Source organism: Bos indicus, chromosome 28 (assembly GCF_029378745.1).
Source record: "Bos indicus isolate NIAB-ARS_2022 breed Sahiwal x Tharparkar chromosome 28, NIAB-ARS_B.indTharparkar_mat_pri_1.0, whole genome shotgun sequence".
NCBI lineage: Eukaryota > Metazoa > Chordata > Mammalia > Artiodactyla > Bovidae > Bos > Bos indicus.
In genome coordinates this window covers 28,929,973-28,956,093 of record NC_091787.1, presented here as the reverse complement: position 1 = coordinate 28,956,093, position 26,121 = coordinate 28,929,973, and the positions used below count along the sequence as shown (strand labels likewise).

At 36.1% G+C, this 26,121-nt stretch overlaps 1 protein-coding gene across 4 annotated transcripts in view; it reads right to left on the bottom strand.

Moving 5' to 3' along the window:
* The window catches only part of MCU (mitochondrial calcium uniporter), a 195,047-nt gene that overhangs the window by 33,388 nt on the left and 135,538 nt on the right, over positions 1-26,121 (bottom strand). For all 4 annotated transcript variants that reach the window (XM_070782355.1, XM_070782356.1, XM_070782357.1 and 1 more), the window contains exon 2: positions 15,241-15,310. In XM_070782355.1, the coding sequence (XP_070638456.1) occupies positions 15,241-15,310 (70 nt within the window). The remainder of the gene's footprint in view (positions 1-15,240; positions 15,311-26,121) is intronic.

Sequence of the window (26,121 nt, the reverse complement as noted above, 5' to 3'; positions counted from 1 at the left end):
ATGCCTCGCCTCTCTAGCTGGAGAGAAGTCAAACGATTTCTGGCCCTGAGTGAGCACTAAGAGTTATTCATTTCACAGCTTCTGCTGCTGCTAAGTCGCTTCAGTCATGTCCGATTCTGTGCAACCCCACAGACGGCAGCCCACCAGGCTCCCCTGTCCACAGGATTCTTAGGCAAAAAACTGGAGTGGGTTGCCACTTTCTTCTCCTTTACAGCTTCTGGTAATTGCTATCTCCTGGGAAGTTGTTATAGCCTGGCTTTGTGGCTTAGAATTTAACCAAAGCCTCAGGCTGTGAGCTGAAGCAATGTAAGATTAATTTCATTTGCTTCTCTTTCCTCAGATCAAAGTCCTGTCTAGCCTACTGTCCAGTGTTAAAAACAGTATTTTCATGTGTTTTTATCTGGTGTTCTAGCTGTTGACAGCAGGATAGCAATTCCCATAGCAGTTAATGCCTTGTGGATACATGATTTGAATTTCTACATAAAAAATAAAAAGCAGTCATAAATCTCTATTTATTCTTTCCAAAAGGACAGTCTGAGTTTTCTAAGGGAAATGAGGCCAAAATAGTAATACAAAGTTAATACATACTATGTACCATCTAAAGTTCAATATCTAAAACAACTTGAAATTTTTGTCATTTTCTTTCTCGTTTTTAAAAGAATCCTTAGCCATCCATTGCTTCTTTAAAGTCAGAGCCAGTAATGTTAGGGGAAGCACACTGATTGAAAACGCCCACCCTGGCCAGGAACCACAGTAACTATCTGCATGAGTGTTTTACGACAGGAGGTTCTGGTAAGGAACAGGGAACTAATAAGCCTCCACCAACCAGAAGAGTTCGGGAAAGGTCAAAAGGAGACACCACCTGTCCGACCACCTCCCAGAATCCTTCTCTCTGGCATCCATCTTGGCTGAACAAGGCGTGTACCACCAGGAAGGACTCTGAGTCAGAATGATTGGCTAAAGACAACCCGGAAACTAATCCCATCACCATAAAACCATGGTGACAGAGCAGACTGCAAACCACTTGACAGAGCAGTTCTCCTGGGTTCCCTTACCCTACTGCTCTCCTCCGGGTGCCCTTTCCCAATAAAATCTCTTGCTTTGTCAGCACATGTGTCTCCTCGGACAATTCATTTCTGAGTGTTGGACAAGAGCCCAGTTTCGGGCCCTGGAAGGGGTCTCCCTTCCTGCAACAGTAACATAAATATCCATATTTGTTCTATAAGCAGTAATGATGATGGGGGTCATAAAATTAGGTGATTAACTTGTCTACCTGGTGTTCCCCCTCACCACCATCCAGTCTTCTTTCTACATGTGAAAATATTCAACCACAGATTTCAAGAAGTAGTCAGAGTTAAATTAAAATAAAAGATAGGAATCTGTGAATCTTAAACACATAAACTATGGGTGATTTCACTAATATATCAGTTTCACGGGTAAGTGCTTAGGGATTACTGTTTCAAAATAACTGAGACAAAGTAAACAGGCAAAATTAAGGTTTTTATCACTCAGTTTAACTTTTTTAAGATTATGAAGTTGTTAAAAGGAGTTAAATATGAAAGCTTTGAATTTTAAGATTATGAAGTTGTTAAAAGGAGTTAAATATGAAAGCTTTGAAAAACTTGGCAAAGATAGCACATTTCAGAACTAACAAATCTTTAATATAATACGGCTTTCGAAATAAATCCCCAGGTCTCATTCTTTCCCACACACTCAATTGTAATGCAAATACTAGATTTCTTGTTTTGCAACCAAAGAATAACAATTACCAAAGTTCCTCAAGTTTAATAATATACAAAATGGCTGTAGGTTGTAGTGAAGTCACAATGGGAATTTACAAGCTAATGACAGCTGTCAGCTACTATTCTCTAGAGTCAAATATTCTTTTCAAATGCAAATTGCATCAAGTAGCTTTTTGGTTGGTTAAAAAAAAATCTTTTGCTCTGATTTCCATTTCAATAAATAAGAAATAATCTAAAGTATGTTCTGGAGCAGTGTACTTCAAAGAAACCTAGAAGTTATGGGGCATCCAATATAAATACTGAGAGACAGAATATGACAACTGAAGTAGGAATAAAAATTAAAAGGCAAGGAATTTTCCAGAGTAAAAAGAGAACTGCAAGGACAACAGACATCGGGTTAAAGAAGTAATATATTAAATAATTTTTTTAAAAATGCTTGGGAGAATTATAGAAAAAGTGCTATAGTAAAAACACTTATTTAACCAATTGTTAAAATTCATAGGGGGAAAATTAATCGGTGTTAAAAATAATTAGCAAAATCTCCTCTAAAATACTTTTATGAACACTGTGACTGAACACAAGTTTGTGTGCCTGATGCACAGAGAGGTCAAACAAACTGAAATGTCAAAGTCTGATACAGAGAAAGGTTTATTGCAGGGCCAATCAAGGAAAATGGGTGGCTCAAAAATCCCAAACTCCCCAACAGTTTAGGGGGAGAAGTTTTTTGTTTGTTTTTTTTAAATACTATTAATTAATTTATTTTTTAATTGAAGGATAATTGCTTTACAGAATTTTGTTGTTTTCTGTCAAATCTCAATATGAATCAGCCATAGGTATATATATGTCCCCTCCCTCTTGAACCTGCCTCCCATCTCCCTCCCATCCCACCCCTCTAGGTTGATACAGAGCCCCTGTTTGAGTTCCCTGAGACATACAGCAAATTCTCACTGGCTATCTATTTTACATATGGTAATGTAAGTTTCCATGTTACTCTCTCCATACATCTCACCCTCTCCTCCCCTCTCCCCATGTCCATAAATCTGTTCTCTATGCTTGTTTCTCTACTGCTGCCCTGTAATTACATTCTTTGGTACCATCTTTCTAGATTCCATATATATGCGTTAGTATATCTTTCTCTTTCTGACTTAGCTTTACTCTGTATAATAGGCTCTAGGTTCATCCACCTCATCAGAACTGACTCAAATGCATTCCTTTTTATGGCTGAGTAATATTCCATTGTGTATATGTACCACAACTTCTTTATCCATTCATCTGTCAATGGACAGCTAGGTTGCTTCCATGTTGTAGCTATTATAAATAGTGCTGCAATGAACACTGGGGTACATGTGTCTTCAATTTTGACTTACTCAGGGTATATGCCTAGGAGTGGGATTACTGGGTCATATGGTGGTTTTATTCCTAGTTTTTTAAGGAATCTGGGGGAGAAGTTTTTACAGGCAAAGTCTGGGGTGAGGGCTGCAGGGTTTGTGACTTTCTTTTGATTGGTTGATGGTGAGGTAACTGGGTGCCCCAGGAATCATGTGCTCAGTCTGAAGTTACCATCTTTCACCTGGGTGAGGGCTTCAGTTCCTGCAGAAGAGCTCAAAAATATTATATGGATATACATTTAATTCATATTATATGTATATACTGCCCCAAGGCTGCCCTATTGTTTCTTGATTGCTCCTCCCTTATTTCTGCATTTCCTCTGCTCCCTGATTAGCAATTGTTTGAATCAGCCCTTTGGAACCTAGAAGGCTGAATGAAGCCTATTTTCTATAAATAAGAAATGGGGACCCAGAAAGGATTTGTACACAGGAGACCCACAGGGTCTTGCTTGGTTTCAATAAAACTGTATACCTCTTAAAGATTTATTATGAAAAAGGAAAAGGTATAATAAGGAAGCACATTTAGGGTGTTCTCTGCAGAGATACTTAGAACTGAACTTTATATGATAGATGATTCCAGTGGCTTATGACTTTGCTATCATCTGTTTCTTTTCTTTCTCTTTTTCTCTACTATTCTGCATTAAGAATATGAAATACAATAATATTATTTTAGTGTTGGAAGGGTTAAAAGAAATCATACAGACAATAAGGGCCGTTCTTCTATGCTGCTGTTGCTTAGTCATGAAGTCGTGTCCAACTTTTTTGCAACCCCATTTCCTTTACCATGGAAAATGGTGCCATTTCCTTCACCAGGGGATCTTCCTGTCCAGGGATCAAACCTGTGTCTCCTGCATTGGCAGGCAGATTCACCACTGAGCTAGGTGGAAAGCCTGCCCTTCTTCTATAGCTAAGAACAATAAAGTGCAACAAGGTTAGATGATATTCCTAAGGTCCATCCATGTTGTCCCAAATGGCAAGATGTCATTCTTTTTTATGGAATATGCTATTGTACATATATTCCACTTCTTTATCCTTTCATCTATCTGTGGACATGTAGGTTACTCTGGTATCTTGGTTATTGTAAATAATGCTACAGTTAACATAAGGGTGCATATATCTTCTCAAATTAGTGTTTTTATTTTCTTCAAAAAAAATTCCTGGAAGTAGGATTGCTTAATCATATTATAGTAGTTCTATTTTTAATTTTTTTGAGGAACCTCCATACTGGTTTCCATAGTTGCTATGCCAATTTACATTCCCACCTTTTCTTCACATTCTCTGCAACACTGTTATTTCCTTTTCGGTAACAGCCATTCTGACAGGTATAAGTGATATCTCCTTGTAGTGTGATTTGCATTTTCCTGATGATCAATGATACTGAGCATCTTTTCATATGTCCATTGGCTATCTATGTCTTCTTTGGGGAAACATCTATTTAGGTCTTTTGCCCAATTTTTAACCAGGTTGTTTGTTTCTTTGATGTTGAGTCGTATGAGTTCTTCATATAATTTGGATATTAACCTCTTATCAGATAAATCATCTGCAAATATCTTCTCCTACTCAATAGGGTGCCTTTTCATTTGGTTGATAGTTGCCTTTGTTGTGCAAAAGCTTTTTAGTTTGAAGTGGTCCCACTGTTTATTTTGCTTTTGTTTACCTTCTCTGAGGATATGTATCCAAAAAATATTGGTAAGACCTATGTCAAAAGTGTACTGCCAATGTTTTCTTTTGGTTATTTGGGGTCTTTTATGTGTCCATATGAAGTTTAGAATTACTTGTTCTAGTTCTGTTAAAAAAAAAAAAAGTGCCACTGGTATTTTGATAGGGATTGCACTGAATTTGTAGATTACCTTGGGGAGTATGATCATTTTAACAAGATTAATTCTTCCAATCCATGAGCATGGTATATCTTTCCATTTGTTCATGTCATCTTGAATTTATCAAAGTCTTATAGTTTTCTAAGTATTTACCTCCTTGGTTAGATTTATTTTTAGGTACTTTATTATTTTTGATGCAATTATACATGAGATTATTTTCTTAAATTCTCTTCTTGATAGTTCATTGTTAGTTTATAGAAACACAATAGTGTTTGCCTTTTTTTTTTTTTGGCTGCACTATGTGACTCCTGGAATCTTAGTTCCCCACCAGGGATCAAACCCACCCCTACCCCCACTGCAGTGGAAGTGCAGGGTCCTGACCATTAAGCTGCTAAGGAATTTCTAGATATTAATTTAATACCCTGAAACTTTACTGAATTCATTTATTAGTTCTTTTTAAAAAGTTATTTGTTTTTGGCTGTGCTGTACTCAGGTTTTCTCTAGTTGTGTCCAGTGAGGGCTACTTCTCATTGTGGTGGCTTCTCTTGCTGTGGGGCACAGGCTCTAGAGTCTGAGGGCTTCAGAAGTTGTGCTTCCTGGGTTCTAGAGAGCTGGCAGCACAGGGGTTGCAGCACAGGGGTTTAGTTGCCCCATGGCATGTGGAGTCTTCCCAGACCAGAGATCAAAGCTGTGTCCCCTGCACTGGCAGGCGGACTCTCAACCACTGGAACACCTGGGAAGTCTAGAATCATAAATTTAGTAGTTTGATAAATCCAGCTGTTGGGTCCTTCCAAGTGGCAATATAAATTAACTTAGTGAAATCAACTATATATTTCACTGTGAACCTAAGGTGAATTAGTGTTTGTACAACTGAACCTCTCTCTGTAGAACTATGTAAAAATCAGTTATGTGAAGTTAGTACAAGGCTTAAGTGATAAAATTTGTGAAAACAGAATTATAAACCTTTTTTTAAATATATGGTATTATTGGTTTTGGGCTTCCCTGGTGGCTCAGAAGGTAAAGAATCTGCCTGCAATGCTGGAGACCCAGATTTGAACCCTGGATCAGGAAAATCCCCTGGAGAAGGAAATGGCAACCCTCTCTAGTATTCTTGCCTGGAAAACCCCATGGAGAGAGAAGCCTGATGGGCTACAGTCCATGGGGTCACAGAGTCAGACATGGCCGAGCACCTGACACACATAATTGGTCTTATGTTAAATATGTCAATTACAAATTGGCACTTGCCAAGAGGCCTGGCATGCTGCAGTCCATGGGGCTGCAAAAGAGTCAGACATGACTTAGTAATGACTGAAGAACAATAACAACGACAACAAAGAGCATCGATAGTAACGAACAACAACAAGGGCTTTTGCCACCAGTCTCTGCTGAGTTTGAAGCCTATGAGGCTGCAGCTGTTGACCTTCAACACTCGCTGAGGGAGTTCAGGGTGGAGTGAGGCTCTCTGCGCCAGAGAATCTGGTGGAACAGGGCTTTAGATAGATATTTTCAGGAACTGATTTCATCATTCCAATCCACGCATCTCTTCATATCTAGAAAAGCACTAAATCATTAAAGGACGATATCTGCTCCTTGTGACTAGTAGAATCTTTTTTTTTTAATATTTATTTTTTTAAATTTAAATTTATTTATTTTAATTAGAGGCTAATTACTTTACAATATTGTATTGGTTTTGCCATATATCAACATGAATCCACCTCCCTCCCCATACCATCCCTCTGGGTCATCCCAGTACACCAGCCCCAAGCATCCTGTATCCTGCATCAAACCTGGACTGGCGATTCGTTTCTTACATGATATCATTTTGACTCAAATAAAACTTAATTTGCAACTCTCAAGTTGTGCATCTTTTTTTGTCTACAAATAGTAGAACAACCTATATAACTTTTGTTGAATCTGGTTCTTTTAAAATCTGTTTATGAAGATAATTAAACTCTCATAGATGTTAAAAGCATTTGAGCTAAATAAAAGGTCATCCACATCCTTCATCTATTCATTCTGAGAATTAAATATTTTATATTGTTTTGTAAAAATAAAATCCTGTCTTAATGTAGTGCCCTAACATTTTTTTCTTTTTTAAGAATAATTCTTTTCATGATGCTGCTTTGAAAGTAACTTCATTAATCCTTGACTTTTGGCCCACTTTAATTTCTGGACGGTGTAAAGTGGAATACAATCCTAAAGTACAGAGAGTAAAGTGCAGTAGAAGAACGATAGATGTTGGAATCTCAGACTTGAAAACAATTCCTGAAAATCTCAAATTCTACCACTGGAGACACCTTGAATGTATGGGCACATTACTGAATATACCCTTACCTCATTCACCTTTAATACAGAGATTCTAATAACTCACAAGGAGGCTGAGAAGATTCAATGAGGATATAGAAAAATGCTTTCCTTGGTAGTTTTACTTGCTTTTTCTAAAATCTACAGTCTTAAAAAACTGAAGTCTAAAGTCATACAAATTTCCATGAGAAAATTTCCAGTCAAGGCTTTAACCCCCAAGAGAACAAAAATCACTTGTTCCACCGAGGGCAACAAGGAGAAAAAGAGCATAAATTATATAAACCAATTCCTGTTCCTAGGTATTTCTGGATAACAGACCTCCTTGATAACCTGAAGAAGGTATGGATTCATTCCCCCCTTAGACCTATTTCCTGAAAAAATTCAAACAATTCATACATAAAAATTTTAGATACAATACATTTGTTGCATTGAAAAATTATTTCCTTCATATTAACTGTTATGGACTGAATTGTGATCTCCCAAAATTTGTACTTTTGAAACTCTAATTCCCCATGTGCCTATCTGGAGATAGGGTCACTCAGAGGTAATTAAGGTTAAAGGAAAAGATAAAAGTAATCTGATAATCTGTTGTGCTAATCTGATAGCACAACAGCTATATATGAAGAGTAAGAGCTTCCCCCACACCGTCAGTAGGTGGAAACACAGTGAGAAGGTGCCAGCTAGGAACAGAGTTCTGATCAGATCTTAACCACGCTGACACCCTGCTAGCCTCCAAAACTGTGAGAAAATAAATTTTTGTTGTTTAAATTACTCAGTCTACAGTATTTTGTTATGGGAGACTACTAGTGAGCAGACTAGTACACTGCCATATTTTTAAAATAAATGTTAACAAAAATTGAAGCATTTTTCCTCATTTTAAACAAATAACAGTCATTCTGTTTTTTTAAAGAAATAAAAACTTACAAATTAAAACAGAAAATAAACTTTAATTCTATATAAAAGGACATTTCAATTATAAGACTGGTATGGTTTGGCTTGAATAGAAAGTCACATAATGGCTTGGTTTTGGAACATGCTAACTTGAATATTACCTTTGATATCTAAAAAGGTTGTGCCTTTCTGTTTTGATGAAAAGAAGCTATAAAAACTCAGAGACTCTGGGAAAGGTATGTGGTAGCACAGCTCTCATAGTTCACTTTGCCAGATGATGCTTGGCTAAGCATGTGTAAGGAACCTAAGGTTGCTTCAAAGACTCTTAGAATTGAATTTATATCACTTTCTGTTTTGATGCAGTATCAATAATGAAACGACTGGAAATCTAAGTTCCAGTTTTAAGGTTTCTGAGTGGAAGTAATCTTCAAGAGCTCTAAGTTTTTTCTAATTTTTACAGAGAAACTGACAAACCTTTCCATTCATGACTAGCCTAGAGAGAAACTTTCTCCAGCAGCTGAAAAATTCACAAGGTTGTCTACTTCCTTCTAGTTCAGAGCTACAGCTTGGTTAAAAGGGTTCATGAGTTTTCTACCAAGTCCAAAATAATGACTGTAAGGTCTTGAACTGGAAGATTATGCTCATTCATAAAGGCCCAAATACCCCCCAAGTTAATCAAGACATAACTAAAAACACTCCCTTGTAATAAACTTTCTCTTCTCTTAAAACGCAAAACTCCTATCCAAAGTTTAATCTAGCAAAGGAGAATTTACATTTTTATTCTTTTTCTCACAAATTATTGTTCTCATAATACTAACTACTTCTGTGGTAGCAGGCAAGGCCTCTTTTAGGGATGGTGGAAGTCTTCAATGCCAATGAAAAAACAAATGCATTATTGCAATGGATAGAGCTCCTTTCTTCTCTGAGGTCATAAAAGCATACATGTTGCTAAGTTTGGAAGATGTGCCATCTGTTCACAGAGTACAAAGATCTTTCTTAGAGGAAAAAAAAAAATCCTGGTAGTTATTTTGGAAAAGAAATTTAACACTATTTCAAAGATGGTGATAGCCATTAACGTTAACTGCTTTTCTAATTTCCATAAGAGACCACATATAAGGGATTTTTCTTTGTATCAACATGTATATTAACAGACAAAAATTGGAAAGTAACTCCTTAAAACAGTATCAGTAGTTTAACCAAGTCACATTCTGGAGGGAAATGGCATAGTCTCCAATTTCCTCAAAACTTACCTCAAAATATTGAAATAAATGATAGCAATCCTAGAATGGATGACATCATCTGAATTGTGATATAAATTTACTTAACCCAGTTTAAATACTGTCAGCACAAAAAGTTTAAACATCTTTCCAAGTTCACATGGTTGTTTTTCTTAGCAATGTGAAAGTCAATTTTATAAAAGTCTTCAAAAAGACTTTTGTGATGCAACAAGTTCAACCATATTTTGGTACTTCAAACTGAAACTCCTACTTACCAAAAAAAAGTTCAAACTGTAGGATATATTTTTAAAATGGCAAAATAAGGTGTTTCAGCTTTCCCAACCTCACATCTAGGTTGGTGAGAAACATGCCCACATTAAAACACTGAGGTTTTCTGTTTCTATCATTTTTTGTGATTTTATTACTTGTGTTTCCTTTTTGTTGTTAGGTTTTTAAAAGCTAGAAGGAAAGACAGTGGTGGGGTATGTTTATGCCCTCAATATAAATGATGACAATAAATACAGAATTTCCTTCCAACTGTATATGAATAGCCATTAATAATAAAATATGATTTTAAAAAATCCACTCTTTCCCACAAAATTATTTTAAAAGTAACATGAAAATTTCTGGAATATACAAGAATGCATACAAATCGATACTAAGACAGTCAATTTTTTTAAACAGGCAAGAAGTTTGGCACTTCAATGAAGAACATATTTGAATGGTTAATGAGTACATTAAAAGATGCCCAACATCTTGATCATCAGTGAAATGCAAATTAAAACCTCAATGAAATAATACTACAAATCCACTAGAATGTCTATTATCAAGAAGTGTGATGCAGGATACAGGATGCTTGGGGCTGGTGCACTGGGATGACCCAGAGGGATGGTACAGGGAGGGAGATGGGAGGGGGGTTCAGGATGGGGAACACGTGTACACCCGTGGTGGATTCATGTTGATGTATGGCAAAACCAATACAATATTGTAAAGTAATTAGCCTTCACTTAAAATAAATAAATTTTTTAAAAAAGTGTGACTATACCAAGTGTTGGGGAGGATATAGGGAGACTGGAAAACTTAAATACCGCTGGTAGGAATGCAAAGTGGGACAGCCACTTTGGAAAACAGTTTTGCAGTTTCTTAAAAAGTTAAGTACATGATGAAAGAAACTGAAGACCACACAAGCAGTTGTACTGATAAGCTGTGTTCTTAGACTGGAAGAATCAACATTGTTTGACCATATTACCCAAGGCAATGTACAAATTCAATGCAATCCCTGTCAAATCACCAGTGACATTTTTCGCGGAACTGGAAGAAAAGTCTTTAATTTGTAGGGAAACACAAAAGACTCTGAAAAGCCAAAAACAATCTTGAGAAAGAAGAATGGAGCTAGAAGAATCATGCTCCCTGACTTCAGACTATACTACAAAGTCACAGTCATCAAAACAGTATGTACTGGCGCAAAAAGAGACATATAGATCAATGGAACGGGAAAGCAGGTACAGAAATAAACCCACACACTTACGGTCAATTTATCTACGACAAAGGAGGCAAGAATACGATGGAGAAAAGACAGTCTCTTCAATAAGTGGTGCTGGGAAAACCGAGCAACTACATGTAAGAGAGTAAAATTAGAACATTCTCTAACTCAGTATACAAAATTAAACTCAAAATGGATGAAATATCCAAAGATCAGATACTATAAAACTCCTAGAGTAAAATTTAGGCAGAACACTCTTTGACATAAATCACAGCAATATTTTTTTGTATCCACCTCCTGGGGTACTAAAAACAAAAATAAACAAATGGGATCTAATTAAACTTAAAATTTTGCACAGCAAAGGAAATCATAAACAAAACAAAAAGGACAATGTACAAAATGGGAGAAAATATCTGCAAACAAATTGACCAAAATGGGCTCAATTTCCATAATATGCAAACAGCTTGTATACCTCAATACCAAAAAAACCCCAACCCAATTAAAAAAAAATGGGCAGAAGACCTAAATAGGCATTTCTCCAAAGAAGACATACAGATGGCCAAGAAGCACATGTAAAGATGCTCAACATCACTAATTATTAGAGAAATGCAAATGAAAACTACAACGAGGTACCACCTCACACTGGTGAGAATGGCCATCATCAAAAAATCTATAAATAATAAATGCTGGAGCGGGTATAGAGAAAAGAAACCTCCTACACTGTTAGTGCAAATGTAAACTGGCGCATCGGCTATGGAGAACATTAAGGTGGTCCTTAAAAAAGTAAAATAGAGTTTCCATAAGTTCTAGCAACCCTACCACTGAGCATATATATGGAAAAAATGAAAACTCTAATTTGAAAAGATACATGCACCCCAGTGTTCACTGCAGCACTGTTCACAATAGCCAAGACGTGGAACCAACCTAAATATTCACCAACAGATGAGTGGATAAAGAAGATGTGGTGTATATTTATATATACACATACATAAATAATAGAGTATTACTCAGCCATAAAAAGTTTAAACAATGCCATTTGTAGTAACATGGATGGATCTAGAGATTATTGTACTAAGTGAAGTAAGTCAGACAAAGACAAATATTGTATGATATCATTTATATGTGGAGTCTAAAAAAATGCAAATGAACTTATTTACACAATAGAAATGAACTCAGATATAGAAAACACACTTGCACCCAAGGGGAAAGAGGGGTAAGGATAAATTGGGAATTTGCAATTAAGAGATACAAACTACCATATATAAAGTACATAAAAAAACCAAGGACATACTGAACAGCACTGGGAACTATATTCAATATCTATAATAACATATAATAGGAAAACTCTGAAAATAATATATATATGTATGTATAACTGAATCACTTTGCTGTACACATGGAACAGTGTAAATCAACTATACTTCAATAAAGAAATTACGGATATACTTACCATATGACCCAGACATCCCACTCCTAATATCTACTCAAGAGATATAAAAACATATATCCATACAAAGACTTATAAGCAAATGTTGATAACAGTATTAATAGTCCAAAATGGAAAACAATCCAAATGTTTTTCATGTGGTGAATGAAAAAACAAAATGTGTATTTTGTTTATTTCCATATATTAGAATTCTACTCAGCAATACAAACAAAGAACTTCAAACCATGATACAGTATGGATAAACCGCAAAAGCATTAGGATATGTAAAAGAGGCTAGATGCAAAAGACTACATATTGAATGAGTCCATTTATATGACATTTAAAAAAAGGTTTAACTACAGAGAGAGAAAGCAGATTAGTGTTTGCCTAAGGCTCAGGGTAGGAGCAGGGACTGGTTGCAAAACAGTAACAGAACTTTTAGGGGTAAGGAAATAGTCTAAAGCTGGATTGTTATTATGCTTACATGATGATAGGTGAATTTTATGGTACATAAAATATACATAAATAAAGCTTTTTAAAAAGTAATGGGACAAAAAAACAAAGAAAAAAAACTAGGGCCTATATCTAGTTACTTAGGTTAAGAATTTATATATATTATCTATATCTGGGCTAAACAGATGATTGTTTATTATTAAACAGGAATTTTTATAACTGTTTATTGCTAAAATTAATTGTCCTCAAACAATTTTTTTAAGGAAATTTTATATTTTTTGTTAACTACAAAATAACATTTCTTCCTATCACGGCTCTCAATACAAGGCTAATTAAGTAGCCTATTTCTGGACAGAGAAATGAAGGCAGCTAAGGAGACTTTCTTCTTGCTCTTACTCAACTTACCTACAGTGAAGACATGTCCTGGCTTACTGCATTTAAAACCGTCAGGACAACTCTGGTTGTCCTCAATGTATTCTAAAAAGTGTCCTGGGTTGGGTGATAAATTATATAGTCAACCCTGTCTATAGCAGAATTGTTCTCATCCTTAATCCTTAATTTTCATTACTATGAAGGGGAACCCCTGAAAGTTTCGAAAGCCTTTAAATAGGCTATAAACCATACAGTTATAAAATTTTCAGATAGTCATTTTACAAAGGAGGATCTGGGGCACAGAAAAATTAAAATGAGAAGCCCTAAATCACATTGTTTTGATTAAGGTTTTTAACACTACCACACACACCACTCTTTATACAATAAGAGTTTTTGTTGGATAAGTACATTTTTCTCTTGGAGGTAGTAATCATTACTATGTAATAATGAGGCAGGAGGTTTTAAGAAGGCAATTACTTTGTCTAAGATTAAACCATGGCTTAAAAGTGAAAATTGGGATGCAAATCTTGATTACAAAGCTAAACACCACCTCTAAGCATATTGCCTCTCATGAAAAGGACCGTGGGCCTGGGTACAGGGATGTGCGTGCACACATGTGCACAATGTGGCCAAAGCAGTTCTTGAGTTGAGGTTCATGAGACCAGGGATTCCGTGAGTTGGGCTGAGAGAGTCTGTATCACTAAGAAATTATATGTAACATTGCCTATGTGTATGTAAAATTTTCTTCTAGAGAGAGAATGTAAAGCTTTTACCAGATCCTCAAAAGTATTTATGACACAGGAAAATTGAGAACCTTTTAGATTGCTTTGGTAGGGAGGTTAAACATTTAAGATACTCTATATTTTACAACAGCTATCATAGTCATAACCAGAACATTTTGTCAAACAACAGAATTAATAGGCAATTACTGAGAGGCAGTATATATTTTATATATACATATAATATTGTTTGTGTGTGTGTGCTCAGTCTTGTCCGACTATTTGCGACCCCCTGGACTATAGTCCACCAGGTATATAATGTAATATTTTGGATTTTGCACTTTTTTAAAAAAAAGAGGATCAAGCCCTCATTTGATATATTAATAGAACATGACCCAGTAGCCGTGACAGTAGTGAAGAATGAATGATGGGAGAGATGTTTACTATTGGTGGCTAAATTCTGCTGAAGTAGCTGTGCGTTAAGCAGTGTTTTCTTATACGCTATACCAGCCTAAAGTAAGATTAATTTAGAAGTACTAAACCAGAAAGGTACGTAAATTGAGAGTAGAAAGGACAACAAATTTCATTAAATCAAATAATTTTCTGCTTCTGTTTCTTGGTAAGTAATACAAGTTGATTTTCTTAAGAAGGACAATAGTATTCGTAGGAATTTGGGGAGCAACTCTTTTTTTCAAAAGTATGTATCATTTTACCTTTGTAAAAATATTGTCTTCAACCCCTCATACAACATAGAGTCAACATACTAGCATTTATGTCCTGGGATAACATTCAGCCAGACACACCAGTACAACTTTACTATTGTTAAATTATTGAAAGACATGGAAACTGACCCCAGTACTCTTGCCTGGAGAATCTCCACGGATAGAGGAGCCTGGTGGGCTACAGTGCAGGGATTGCAAAGAGTCGGACATGACTGAGCGACTAAGCACAGCATGTAGCGCATACAGATTGGTACACTGGATAATAGTAACTGTATTACATGATAGAATTAATAATAAAAATTTCAATATAAAATCACTAGTTCAAATTATTCGCCACTGAATATCATAATAAAACTGGTACAAGAGTCCTGTTGGAATGTGACTTAGTTATCACTGAATATATATAACTTAATGAATATATATTTATTGATACTGACACCAAATATTTAACAATTTTAGAGAATATTATAAAAACAAGAAGTTTCTAAGTGAAACGCTTCAGCAAAAGCTGAGAGGATTCATCACTATGAACAATATGTTTATACTGGAGAAATTCTCTCTTTATTGAAACTCTCCAATTGTTTTGATTCTGGCCTATTTTTTAAGAAAAATAAATTTGTATGTCAATCTGAGAATGGGAAACAGTGAGAAAGGGGAAAAAAAAAAAAAAAAGCACTGGACATTAAAACAATTTGCCATAACTCACCATCAGAGGGCACAACAGTACTGCAATAAACAACTCCCAAATTAGGCCAAGAAGAGAGCCTCTGGTGTACCTAGAAAATACAAAAAGACACATCCATCGTCAGGGCACACAACAAATGTTATATGCATATGTGTATGAGTGTAATAAATAAATAAAGCTTTTAAATCATTCATATAATATGTATTCTTTAGTGGAAAAGTTTAAAAATCCAGATAAAGGAAAAGTCTCTCAAACTCTTTTCATCCTAAGGTGTTAGTGATGCATTTTAGTTTATTTCAAGATTTCATACAAACACATTTACACACACACACACACACACACACCCATACAAACTGTTTTCATCTGGTTTTTTAAACACCTAATACTGGTTTTAAGCACTGTCAAGTCTAAACAAAATTTTGTTTCTTGTTCCTCTTACTAGTTTTTAGACCTGGATTTCCTTTATGTCTTTTACTAGATATGAGACAGTTATTAAATAGCTATATCACTACTCTACTGTTATTGGGTAGACATCTAGTCTTTCTGTTTACTCGCCTTTTTTCGTTTTAATTTGGTCAGGCAACTTCACTCCTGGAGTCTTTAATCGTTACCATCTTCTGAATATTGGAAGGAACTCACACTAATACCCACCTTTACTACTTCCTCAAAGAGTAGTGTCATTGTGGATTTAGGTTTAGAATTCAGGCTCTCACAATTAAACTAAGTTTCAGAAAGATTACTGAATACATTTCTGACTTGCTAAATGCTTAATTTATTCCCTTGTACCTTTTAATTTCCTAGCTTCAAAAAGTATTAAAGGAGGAAGAAAAGAATACTTTAATGGACTAAAAACCAACATATTAGCCTCAGAGCCAGATATTATATTCCACTCTAAGAATCCAAACAAAAGTCATTTAGGACTCTAAGCCAATGGATACCTAACAAGACTATGATGTAAAACACACATCTTTCAAGTTAGTATCATAAATTCCTACTTCTTACCAGCTTAAGAAAACATGCAGAATGCAAGACTGTTTTCTAAAAATGAAAAAACCACTTAAATCACTTGAGACTTCACAGCTGCTCATTACACATTCATGTTTTGATGCCGTCATTGAGAATCTTTAAGTTAATATATGTAACAACTTTAGTGTAGACTGCTACTTTCAGATTTTTTTTGTTTCAAAATATTTAGTTAAACTTAATTTTAGTCAGAGATCCAAGAAGGCGCTGGTTAAATACAGGTGTGCTGGGAAATCCTACAATCCTAATCCTTTGCTTCAACACTTTTAATGGGGACCACAGAATCCTTAGCTCCATAAAGATGTTTTGAAAAAGAAGATGAGTCCAAACTCATTCTACAAATGAGAAAACTGAGACTCAAAGAGGGAAAGTGACTTACAAAGAGCCACATATCAGAATCAAGATTAGAACCCAGGCCTCAATAGTGCTAACCATCTTTTATACAAAATACACAGGGCCTGGATCTCGTCCTCTGTAGGTCTCAACTGGCTCAACTCTAACTTTAGGATGCTTTGTTGCTGTGCAGTATCTAAGTTGTATCAAACTCTTTGCGACCCTGTGGACTGCAGCACATCAGGCTTCCCTGTCCTTCACTATCTCCTGGAGTTTGCTCAAGTTCATGTCCATTGAGTCGGTGATCCATTTCATCTTCTGCTGCAGCTCTTCTCTCCTCCTGCCCTCAATTTTTCCTAGCATCAGGGTCTTTTCCAATGAGTCAGCTCTTTGCATCAGGGGGCCAAAGTATTGGAGCTTTGGCTTCAGCATCAGTCCTTCCAATAAATATTCAGGATTGATTTCCTTTAGGAGTGACAGATTTGATCTCCTTGCTGTCCAAGGGACTCAAGAGTCTTCTCCAGCACCCCAATTCGAAAGTATCAATTCTTATGATGTTTAGCTATCGTTTAACAAGATGCTTTTATTTAAAATGTTTAAGTTATCTTATTTAGTTAGACCAGAAAAAGCAAGTCTATGATACAAAATTCAAAAGAAGAAAAAAATAAGTAAAAAAATTAATTATTTTACACAAAATGTTGGTCTTCCTCCCATCCTTGTGGCTCAGCTGCTCAGTTCTCCTCTCCAGAGGTAACTGGTTAAATCCAGATAGTCTATCAGACACTATTATTTATATATATATATAAGTGTGTGGGTATATGTCTAAGCATTTGTGGAGATTTTTAAAAATGCAAATGGTAGCATGCTATAGTCTCATTAGTCATTTGTCTCTTTAATACATTGTAATAATAAAAGGTTGTCTGTCAATAGACACATGATACTTGATTCTCCCTGATGACTGAGATGGGAAAGAACCTGACTGCAATGCAGGAGACCTGGGTTCAATCCCTGGGTCAGGAAGATCCCCTGGAGGAGGCATGGCAACCCACTCTAGTATTCTTGCCTGGAGAATCCCATGGAGTCAGACACAACTGAAGCAACTAAACATGAGCATGATACTTGAATGAATATCCTTACATGTGGGCACAGATATCCAAGAACAAAATACTTCAAGAGAAAGTGCTAGGTTAAAGATATGTGCTCTTCAACTTTTGAAAGCTATTACCAAATTGTTTTTCATGGAGGTTATATGAATTCACATACCTATCAAATATACTCTAATTCTCTAAATGAGTATGTGGTCTCTATGCCCTCCTAAACAATGGGCTATTATTAAACTTTGTTATGTTGCCAATATTGCAGGCGAACAGTATTTCACCACAACTGTAATTTACATTTGTTTTGTATTGAGTGATAATTTATACATATTTTAATCTAAGAGTTAGTTGTATTTGTTTTCCTATGCACAAAGTATTTACATCTTTTGCCATTTTTTGAATCTCAATCTTGGTCTCGAATATTATTTTGTAGAAAGTCTTTAAATATTAAGAAAATTACCAATTGGTTATAAAAATTTCCTTGTTTTTATTTTTACTTTGTTAATGGTGTTTTTGTAAGAACACAATTTTCATGTTTTAAGAGTCAAACTTTTCAATCTTTTCTGTGCGGTTTAAGAGGCCTGTGTCATGTATCTTAGCAGGTTTTCCTGCTGCTGCTGCTGCTGCTAAGTCGCTTCAGTCGTGTCTGACTCTATGCGACCCCATAGATGGAAGCCCACCAGGCTCCCCCGTCCCTGGGATTCTCCAGGCAAGAACACTGGAGTGGGTTGCCATTTCCTCCTCCAACGCGTGAAAGTGAAGTCGCTCAGTCGTGTCTGACCCGATTCCTTGCGACCCCATGGACTGCAGCCCACCAGGCCCCTCCGTCCATGGGATTTTCCAGCAAGAGTACTGGAGTGGGTTGCCATTGCCTTCTCTAGCAGGTTTCCCTACTTTGAGAATATTATAAAATTCTTCCATGGCCTCTATCTTCTCAGGTTTAAATCTTTGATTCATTAGGAATTAATTTTAGTCAGTTAAGAAGTAGCAATCTAACTCACCTCTAATGATAACATAGCCATCCCTTATATTTAATAATTCATTTTCCCTCTTATTTTAAATGCTACCTTTATAATTCCCCAAATACCTACATCAATTTGGATCTTCTTCTGTCCAATGATCTGTATGTTCATGCTCTAGTGGCGATTTAGTCATTAAGTCATGCCCGACTTCTGCAACCCCATGGACTACAGGCTCATCTGTCCATACAATTTTCCAGGCGAGAATACTGGAGTGGGTGGCCATTTCCTTCTCCAGGGGATCTGCCTGACCCAGGAATAGAATGCAGGTCTCCTGCGCTGCAGGCAGATTCTTTACAGAGAGAGCTGCCGTTTTAACATTCTACCTTTATATTTTTACATCTAGCAGGGTGGGGTATTTTCCCTTATTACTTTCCTTTAAGAATTTTCCTTGCTATTTTTGCTTATTTGTATCTCCATATTTACTTCAGAGTCAGTATTTTTATTTACACACATATGCACAAAGACACACACACACTCATGACACCAATCAGCTTCAAAAGTAACACTGCATTGGGATTAAGAGCATAGAATTTATAATTAGCCCTGAGTTAAGAGTCTGTAATGTACTCTAACTGCAGCCTTTGCAAGTTCATTAGCTTCTTTGTGCCTCAGTTTTCACTGAAAAGTGGACAGAGTGTAACACTAGTAGTTACCACATAAAGTTGCCATGAAGACAAAATGATAAATACACATAAAGCATTTAGAAAGAGCCTGGCATAGAGTGAGCGCTCAATAAAATGTTAGGGATTTTTGTTTGTTTGTTTTGAAGTTGAGATCTTATTAACTCCATGGATTAACAAAAGGAAACTGACATCTATTTTTGATTTTGACATCTATTTTGATTTTTGAGTCTTTTCACTCAAGAAACTTGTCTATTTTAGTCTGTTTTTCTCAGAATATCTTAAGGTTTTCTTCATTCAGATTTTTCCTGAGTTTCTTTGTTTTAGGAATGACTCTAGTTTTCTTTGTGATCTAATCTGGGATTTTTTAAATGAGAAGTTTAGCCTATTTATATTTACTAATATAACATATATTTAATCTTTCAGTCATCAAACTTTATGTCATAAAATTTTTGTTTGTTGTCTTTATTGTTGGTCTTTCTTCTTAAAAAGTTTACTAAACAATTTGTGTTTGCTTTGTTTTAGTTACATGTGTACTTCTATTAGTAATATTAATATGGGAAGTTTTTTTTGTATTAGTAGTTATTTTAGAGTAAGATCTAAGTTCTTTTAACTACCTTTAAGGCCCAATATTATCTAATACTCTTATCTCTCTGGGCTTCCCTGGTGGCTCAGAGGTAAAGAATCTACCTGCAGAGCAGGAGACTGCCTGCAGTGTAGGAGACATGGATTCTATCTCTGGGTCAGGAAGACCCGTGGAGACGGAAATGGCAACCTACACCAGTATTCTTGCCTAGGAAATCTCATGGACAGAGGAGCCTGGTGGGTTACAGTCTTGGGTGTTGCAAGAGCTGCACCCAAATTAGTGACTAAACCACCACCATTATTTCTGACTTCACTGTCTACCATTCTGCCTCTCAATCATTCTGCTTTAGCTCTTAGGCTCTTTTCTATGCACACTACCAATACTTTAACTGTGGTTTTCCCTTTCATTTCTTGATTGGCTGAACTTCATCTTATAAAGGTAGGACTCATGAGAGCTAAATTCCCTAAATGTTGGCATGTTAAAAAATGTTTGCCTTCACCTTTATACTGAATGACTATTGTACCAGCTATACGTTGTATGTACCAGCTCTACTTTATTCTAGGACCTTTGTAATAGCTATTCCTCTACTTAGAATACTGTTTCTCCAGATAACTCCCCTCAACTCCACGTTTTTCTTTTATTGAATTGATTTTTTTTTAATTGGAGTGTAACTGCTTTACGATGTTGTGTTAGTTTCTGTTGTACAATGAAGTGAATTAGCTATATGTATACATATATCCCCTCTGTCTTGAACCTCCCTCCCACCCTACTATTTCACACCTCCAGGACATCACAAAGTACCAAGCTGAGTTCCCTGTGCTATACAGCAGGTTCCCAACAGCTACCTATTTTACACACGCAGTGTATATATGTCAATCTTACTCTCTCAATTCATCTTGGATTTGTTGATTTTAAATGATATATTTTCACAGCTTGGAGTTTCACTACTTTACATCAGTTCTGTCCTGTACCCTTCCAGCTTTTGTTAGTTATATCATTACTACACTGGCAAAGTTTTAAATATTCATACTCTGCTCAGCAAAATCTAATCTTCACATTTGTTTTAGTCTTAATTTTATAGATCAGTGGACTCTATGTATACTACCAATACTTTAAATGTTATTTTCCCTTTCATTTCTTGGTTGGCTGAACTTCATCTTATAGAGGCAGGACTCATGAGAGCTAAACTCTCTAAATGTTGGCATGTTAAAAAATGTTTGTCTTTGCATTTATACTGAATGATTATTTGGACTGGCATAAGATTCCTAAATTAATCTTTCTTTGAGGACTCCATGGTAAAGTGTGAGTGTTCACTGCTACTTTGGAGAAGTTTGAGGGCAGCCATTATTTTGAAGAATCCTCTTTCAGCTTTGTTGGAGATCTGCAACCATCCCACAGGCATCTTCTCTTGAAGTCTTCTCACACATTTATTTGACCTTCACTAGATCTGCAGTCGGAGAAGGCAATGGTACCCCACTCCAGTACTCTTGCCTGGAAAATCCCATGGACAGAGGAGCCTGGTGGGCTGCAGTCCATGGGGTAGCTAAGAGTCGGACACGACTGAGCAACTTCACTTTCACTTTTCACTTTCATGCATTGGAGAAGGAAATGGAAACCCACTCCAGTGTTCTTGCCTGGAGAATCCCAGGGACGGGGGAGCCTGGTGGGCTGCCGTCTATGGGATCGCACAGAGTCGGACATGACTGAAGTGACTTAGCAGCAGCAGCAGCAAATCTGCAGTCGTTCTTCATATACTGTGCTTTGGGATTGCAGAGATCTCTCTGGTTGTACTGAAGATGGAGCTTATATTTCTGTTTCTTATTCTCCTTCCCCCAAGTGAGGGAGAAATGCTGCCCTTTACTGGGCCATCATTTATTCAAGTGGTAACTTTTTAATATGAACTTTTTCAAAGTTACACAGAAGTAGAAAACATGGCATGGTGAATTTCTTCCATTCACCCATCACCTGCTTCTGTATTTACCAAAATTTTGTCAAACCTGGTTCATCTACATCCACCCAGTTTTTTCAAGAGTATCTTAAAGGAAATTCCAAACATCATACTGCTTTACCTGAAAATATTTCAGTATACATCTTCTAGGCCATTTTAAAACAGGATATTTTAAACATTATCAGCAATAATAAATGATGTGTTTGTGAGGCAGAGAACTAAATAAAAACATGGCTGTTTATCCACCTGCTTTTGCAAATGAAGTTTTACTAGAACACAACCAAACTCATTATTTACTTACTACCTAGCGCTCATTCACCCACTTTGACACTACGACAGAAGAACTGAGTGGCTGTGCAGTTGCCGGAGAGTTGGGTAGTTGCAACAGAGACCATATGGCCCACAAAGCCCCAAATATTTATCATATGGCCCTTTAAGAAAATGTTTGCTGACCTTTGCTGTAGAAGCCTACCTGCACTGTTTTGAGAGAGTTCACTGTCCCAAAGTCCTTCCCAATCACTTCTATAATGACACTGACAATTACACAATATTACTTTTTAAGTGTTCACACACACATATAGGCCCTATTTTTTGTTTAAACCTTTTGATAGCCTATAGTCTAATAAGGACACTGGGAACAAAACAGATTTTGTTGTTGCCTTTTTTCTTTGAAATATGGCAACAATAACAACAAACAAAAGCAAAACAAAGACAAAAATAAATAAATAAATAAAAGGATTCAAGACCAAAGAGGCATTGGTATTCTAAACTGTATTTCATGTCTCTCCTAGATTGAATATATGTTGCTGTTTAAACTGTATATTCTTAATAAATCACAAGAAAATAGGAAGAGTTTAATAAATATTTGATTCGTGCTGAATGTTTTAAAAATATGTCAAAAAGTTAAAAAAAGAAAAACACTCAGGTAAATAGCATGCATTATTCACATATTTAAATTTCATAGGCAGAGAACAAGATTAAGGTTAAGAAAGTAAATATTCAGAATGAGCAGAATCATCAGAGAAAAAGTAAACCTCTAGGCAATCGATGCCAAATAAACACAGTGATGTGGTGCCAACACGGTCCCTTGAAAAGAAAACACAAGTTTACATCTTTGGTATGAAACAGTCTGTACCTTTGATAAGTATTTTGAGAACCTTTAGGAAAAACAGGGGCTTCTAGTGAAACTAAAGGAAGGTGTAACATCTACCCTGGTATTATAACCATCACCCTTAAATCCTAACCCCAGGAAAAGAAAAATGCTAGCATTATTAAGTTAGAGTCCGACGACAAAATACTATAACTTTATTTTCCCAAGTCATAAGACTTAAGATAATTTTAAAAATCAAATTTTAGAATGATAAAAATATATTCCATGACCCTAGAGCAAATTACTAAATTCACGTCAAAACTAACTTTCAAATCCTTTAGTTCTATCATGAGTTATGCGATTCTCCTACATGTACCATTCATTGTTCAGAAGAGCAAACTTAGCAACATATTCCTGCCAGCAACTGAGGAAGACTGTCAAGTCTAAATATCCTGTCAATAACTGATAAATATTCAGTCAGTTGGACATTAAAGCAGAAGCTGGGAAACAGAAGAAATAAAGAGAGGAAAAAAGAAAGAGGAAAAAGGTACTTCCATATTAACCCAGTTCCCTTTATTTATAAAAATCTTGGGACCTAATTTCATTAGGAAGCAAATATTTGTTACCTGTGTCAAACTATATAAAAAAATACTATATTAGTTATGTCAAAAAGCTTAAGATGGAATAACTATATATATATATACACACACACACATATACTTATCCATGGCTAAAACCAAGTTATAAATAGCCTCACTATTATCATGAGTTTAGATATGTCAAATAAAGTCTCTTTTCTTTAAGATCAGAGTACCCAGGTTTCAACAACTTTGCCATACCTCTAAAATCCAGTGCCTACAAGTATACTAGGATTAACAGTGTACAAGTATTTTAGTTGTTCTAAAGCAAGACACCCCTGGGTTGGGAGGATTCCTTGGAGAAGGAAACGGCAACCCATTCCAGTATTCTTGCCTGGGAAATCCCATGGACAGAGGAGCCTGGTGGGCCATAGTCCAGGGGTCACAAAAAGTCAGACACGACTTCGGACTAAACAACAACAAAGCAAGGCACACCTATAACAGTGTCTACACTTTGGCATCAGTTTTTATCCATATCCTTGATATAATAAAACCGCTGAAGCACTGCATCGCCAATAATTTCTCACTATTTTAGTATATATAGTAAAATGAGACTTCAAATCCTCAAGATCTGATATAGGAGGAAATGCTGCAGTTAAAAGAGTTGGGGCCAGCTGAAATCTTGATTTGACCCCCAAGTCGCAGTTTCCCCAGTTGTTAAATAAAAACAGCAATGACAACAAAACTATTTCACAAGGCTGATTTCACTTAAGGATAAATAAAAGTAAAACTATGACAATCTTTGAATGACCAACATTCTACAAAAATTTTAAGACATTCAGAAATATAAATTCTGAACAGGGACCTCCCTGGAGGCCCAACAGTTAAGATTCTGTGCTTCTAGTGTGGGGGGCTGGGTTCAATCCCTTGTCTGGGAACTAAGATTCAACATGCCATGTGGTGTGGCCAAAAGAAACTCCTCAACCCCCTGCCACCTGCACAAAAAAAAATTTCAAATCAATCTCTTTAAATGCCTCTTATTTACAAGAATTTAATAAATTTAACACATTTCAAAAGTCACAACTATCTCTAAACAAAGAGATTGTTGTTGTTCAACCACTAAGTCATGTCTGACTCTTCTGTAACCCCACGGACTGTAGCCCACCAGGCTCCTCTGTCCATGGGATTTCCTAGGCAACAGTACTGGAGTGGGTTGCCATTTCCTTTTACAGAGATCGTACCATACAATATAACACCTTGTGATGTTAAAGCTAGAAATCTGAAGGTTTAAAGAAAACCTCTTCAGAAAGCACTATTAAAAACATTTAATGGGTTACAGGGCATATTTTATTCTTCTCTCAATAACTCACCAAGGAAGCAAAGTTTCTGATACAGTTTAAGTGAAAGTGGTAATTATATTCTGTAAGCTAAATTACATAATACAGTTTAATATTAGAAAATTATTTGTCGTTGAATATGGTATTTTAAATGGTTCCTACATTTTATTATAACGTTGACATTTCCCCATTACAATATATTGTTCTTCATATTGAAAGTCATGATTCAATTTATATACCTTTGACCTTCAAGAGAATTTCACATCTACAAAACAAGGCAATATGAAAGGCTTTCATTGTATCTTTTAACATCAGTTTTCTAATTAGGAAATCAAATCTAGCTTCCAAATTATCAATAAGGTATTTAAAAAGCTATACTTGTTCAACAGCTCATAGTGCTTTGAGGATCAAATGTATATAAAGATACACTTAAAGAATAACGTGTGCATGTGTGCTAAGTTGCCTCAGTCGTGTCCAGCTCTTTGCGATCCTATGGACTGTAGCCTGCCGGGGTCCTCAGTCCACGGGAGTCTCCAGGCAAGAATATTGAAGTGGGTTACCAGGCCCTCCTCTAGGAGATCTTTCTGACCCAGGGATCGAACCTGTATCTCTTACATCTCCTGCACTGCAGGCGGGTTCTTTACACTAACGCCACCTTGGAAGCCCAGATAATAGCATACATGTATATAAAGGCACTTAGTCCCAAATCTTCATTACTGATCTAACAATAGACTAAAATAATCAGAGCATTCAAACCTTAAACATAACTATTTGTATATCATATCATTCAACATAATATGAATTGACATAAAGGTCATTTTTAAATCCAAGTAAATACAAATATCAACCCACTCCAGTATTCTTGCCATGGACAGAGGAGCTGGGCAGGCTACAGTCCATGTGGTCACAAAGAGTTGGAAACGACTGAGTGACTAACACACACCACATTTTTTAATGGTATCAAGAAATGCTCAGTCTTCTCTGGTGGTCCAGTGGTTAAGACTCCACATTTCCAATGCAGGGGCTGTGGGTTTGATTCCTGGTTGGGGAACTAATATCCCACCTGCCTCACAGCACAAGCAAAAAAAAAAAAAAAAGTTTTAAAGAAATTCAATTAAAAAACACTCATTATATTAAGTTAGCTTTTGAAATATATATCTAGGTTCTAAACTTGAAAATATTACCAGAATTTCTAGTATATCACTACTTATTAAGTTAATTTAGTATGAATTAATTGATAAACAATGTTTCTATTTAAGATTTTGGTA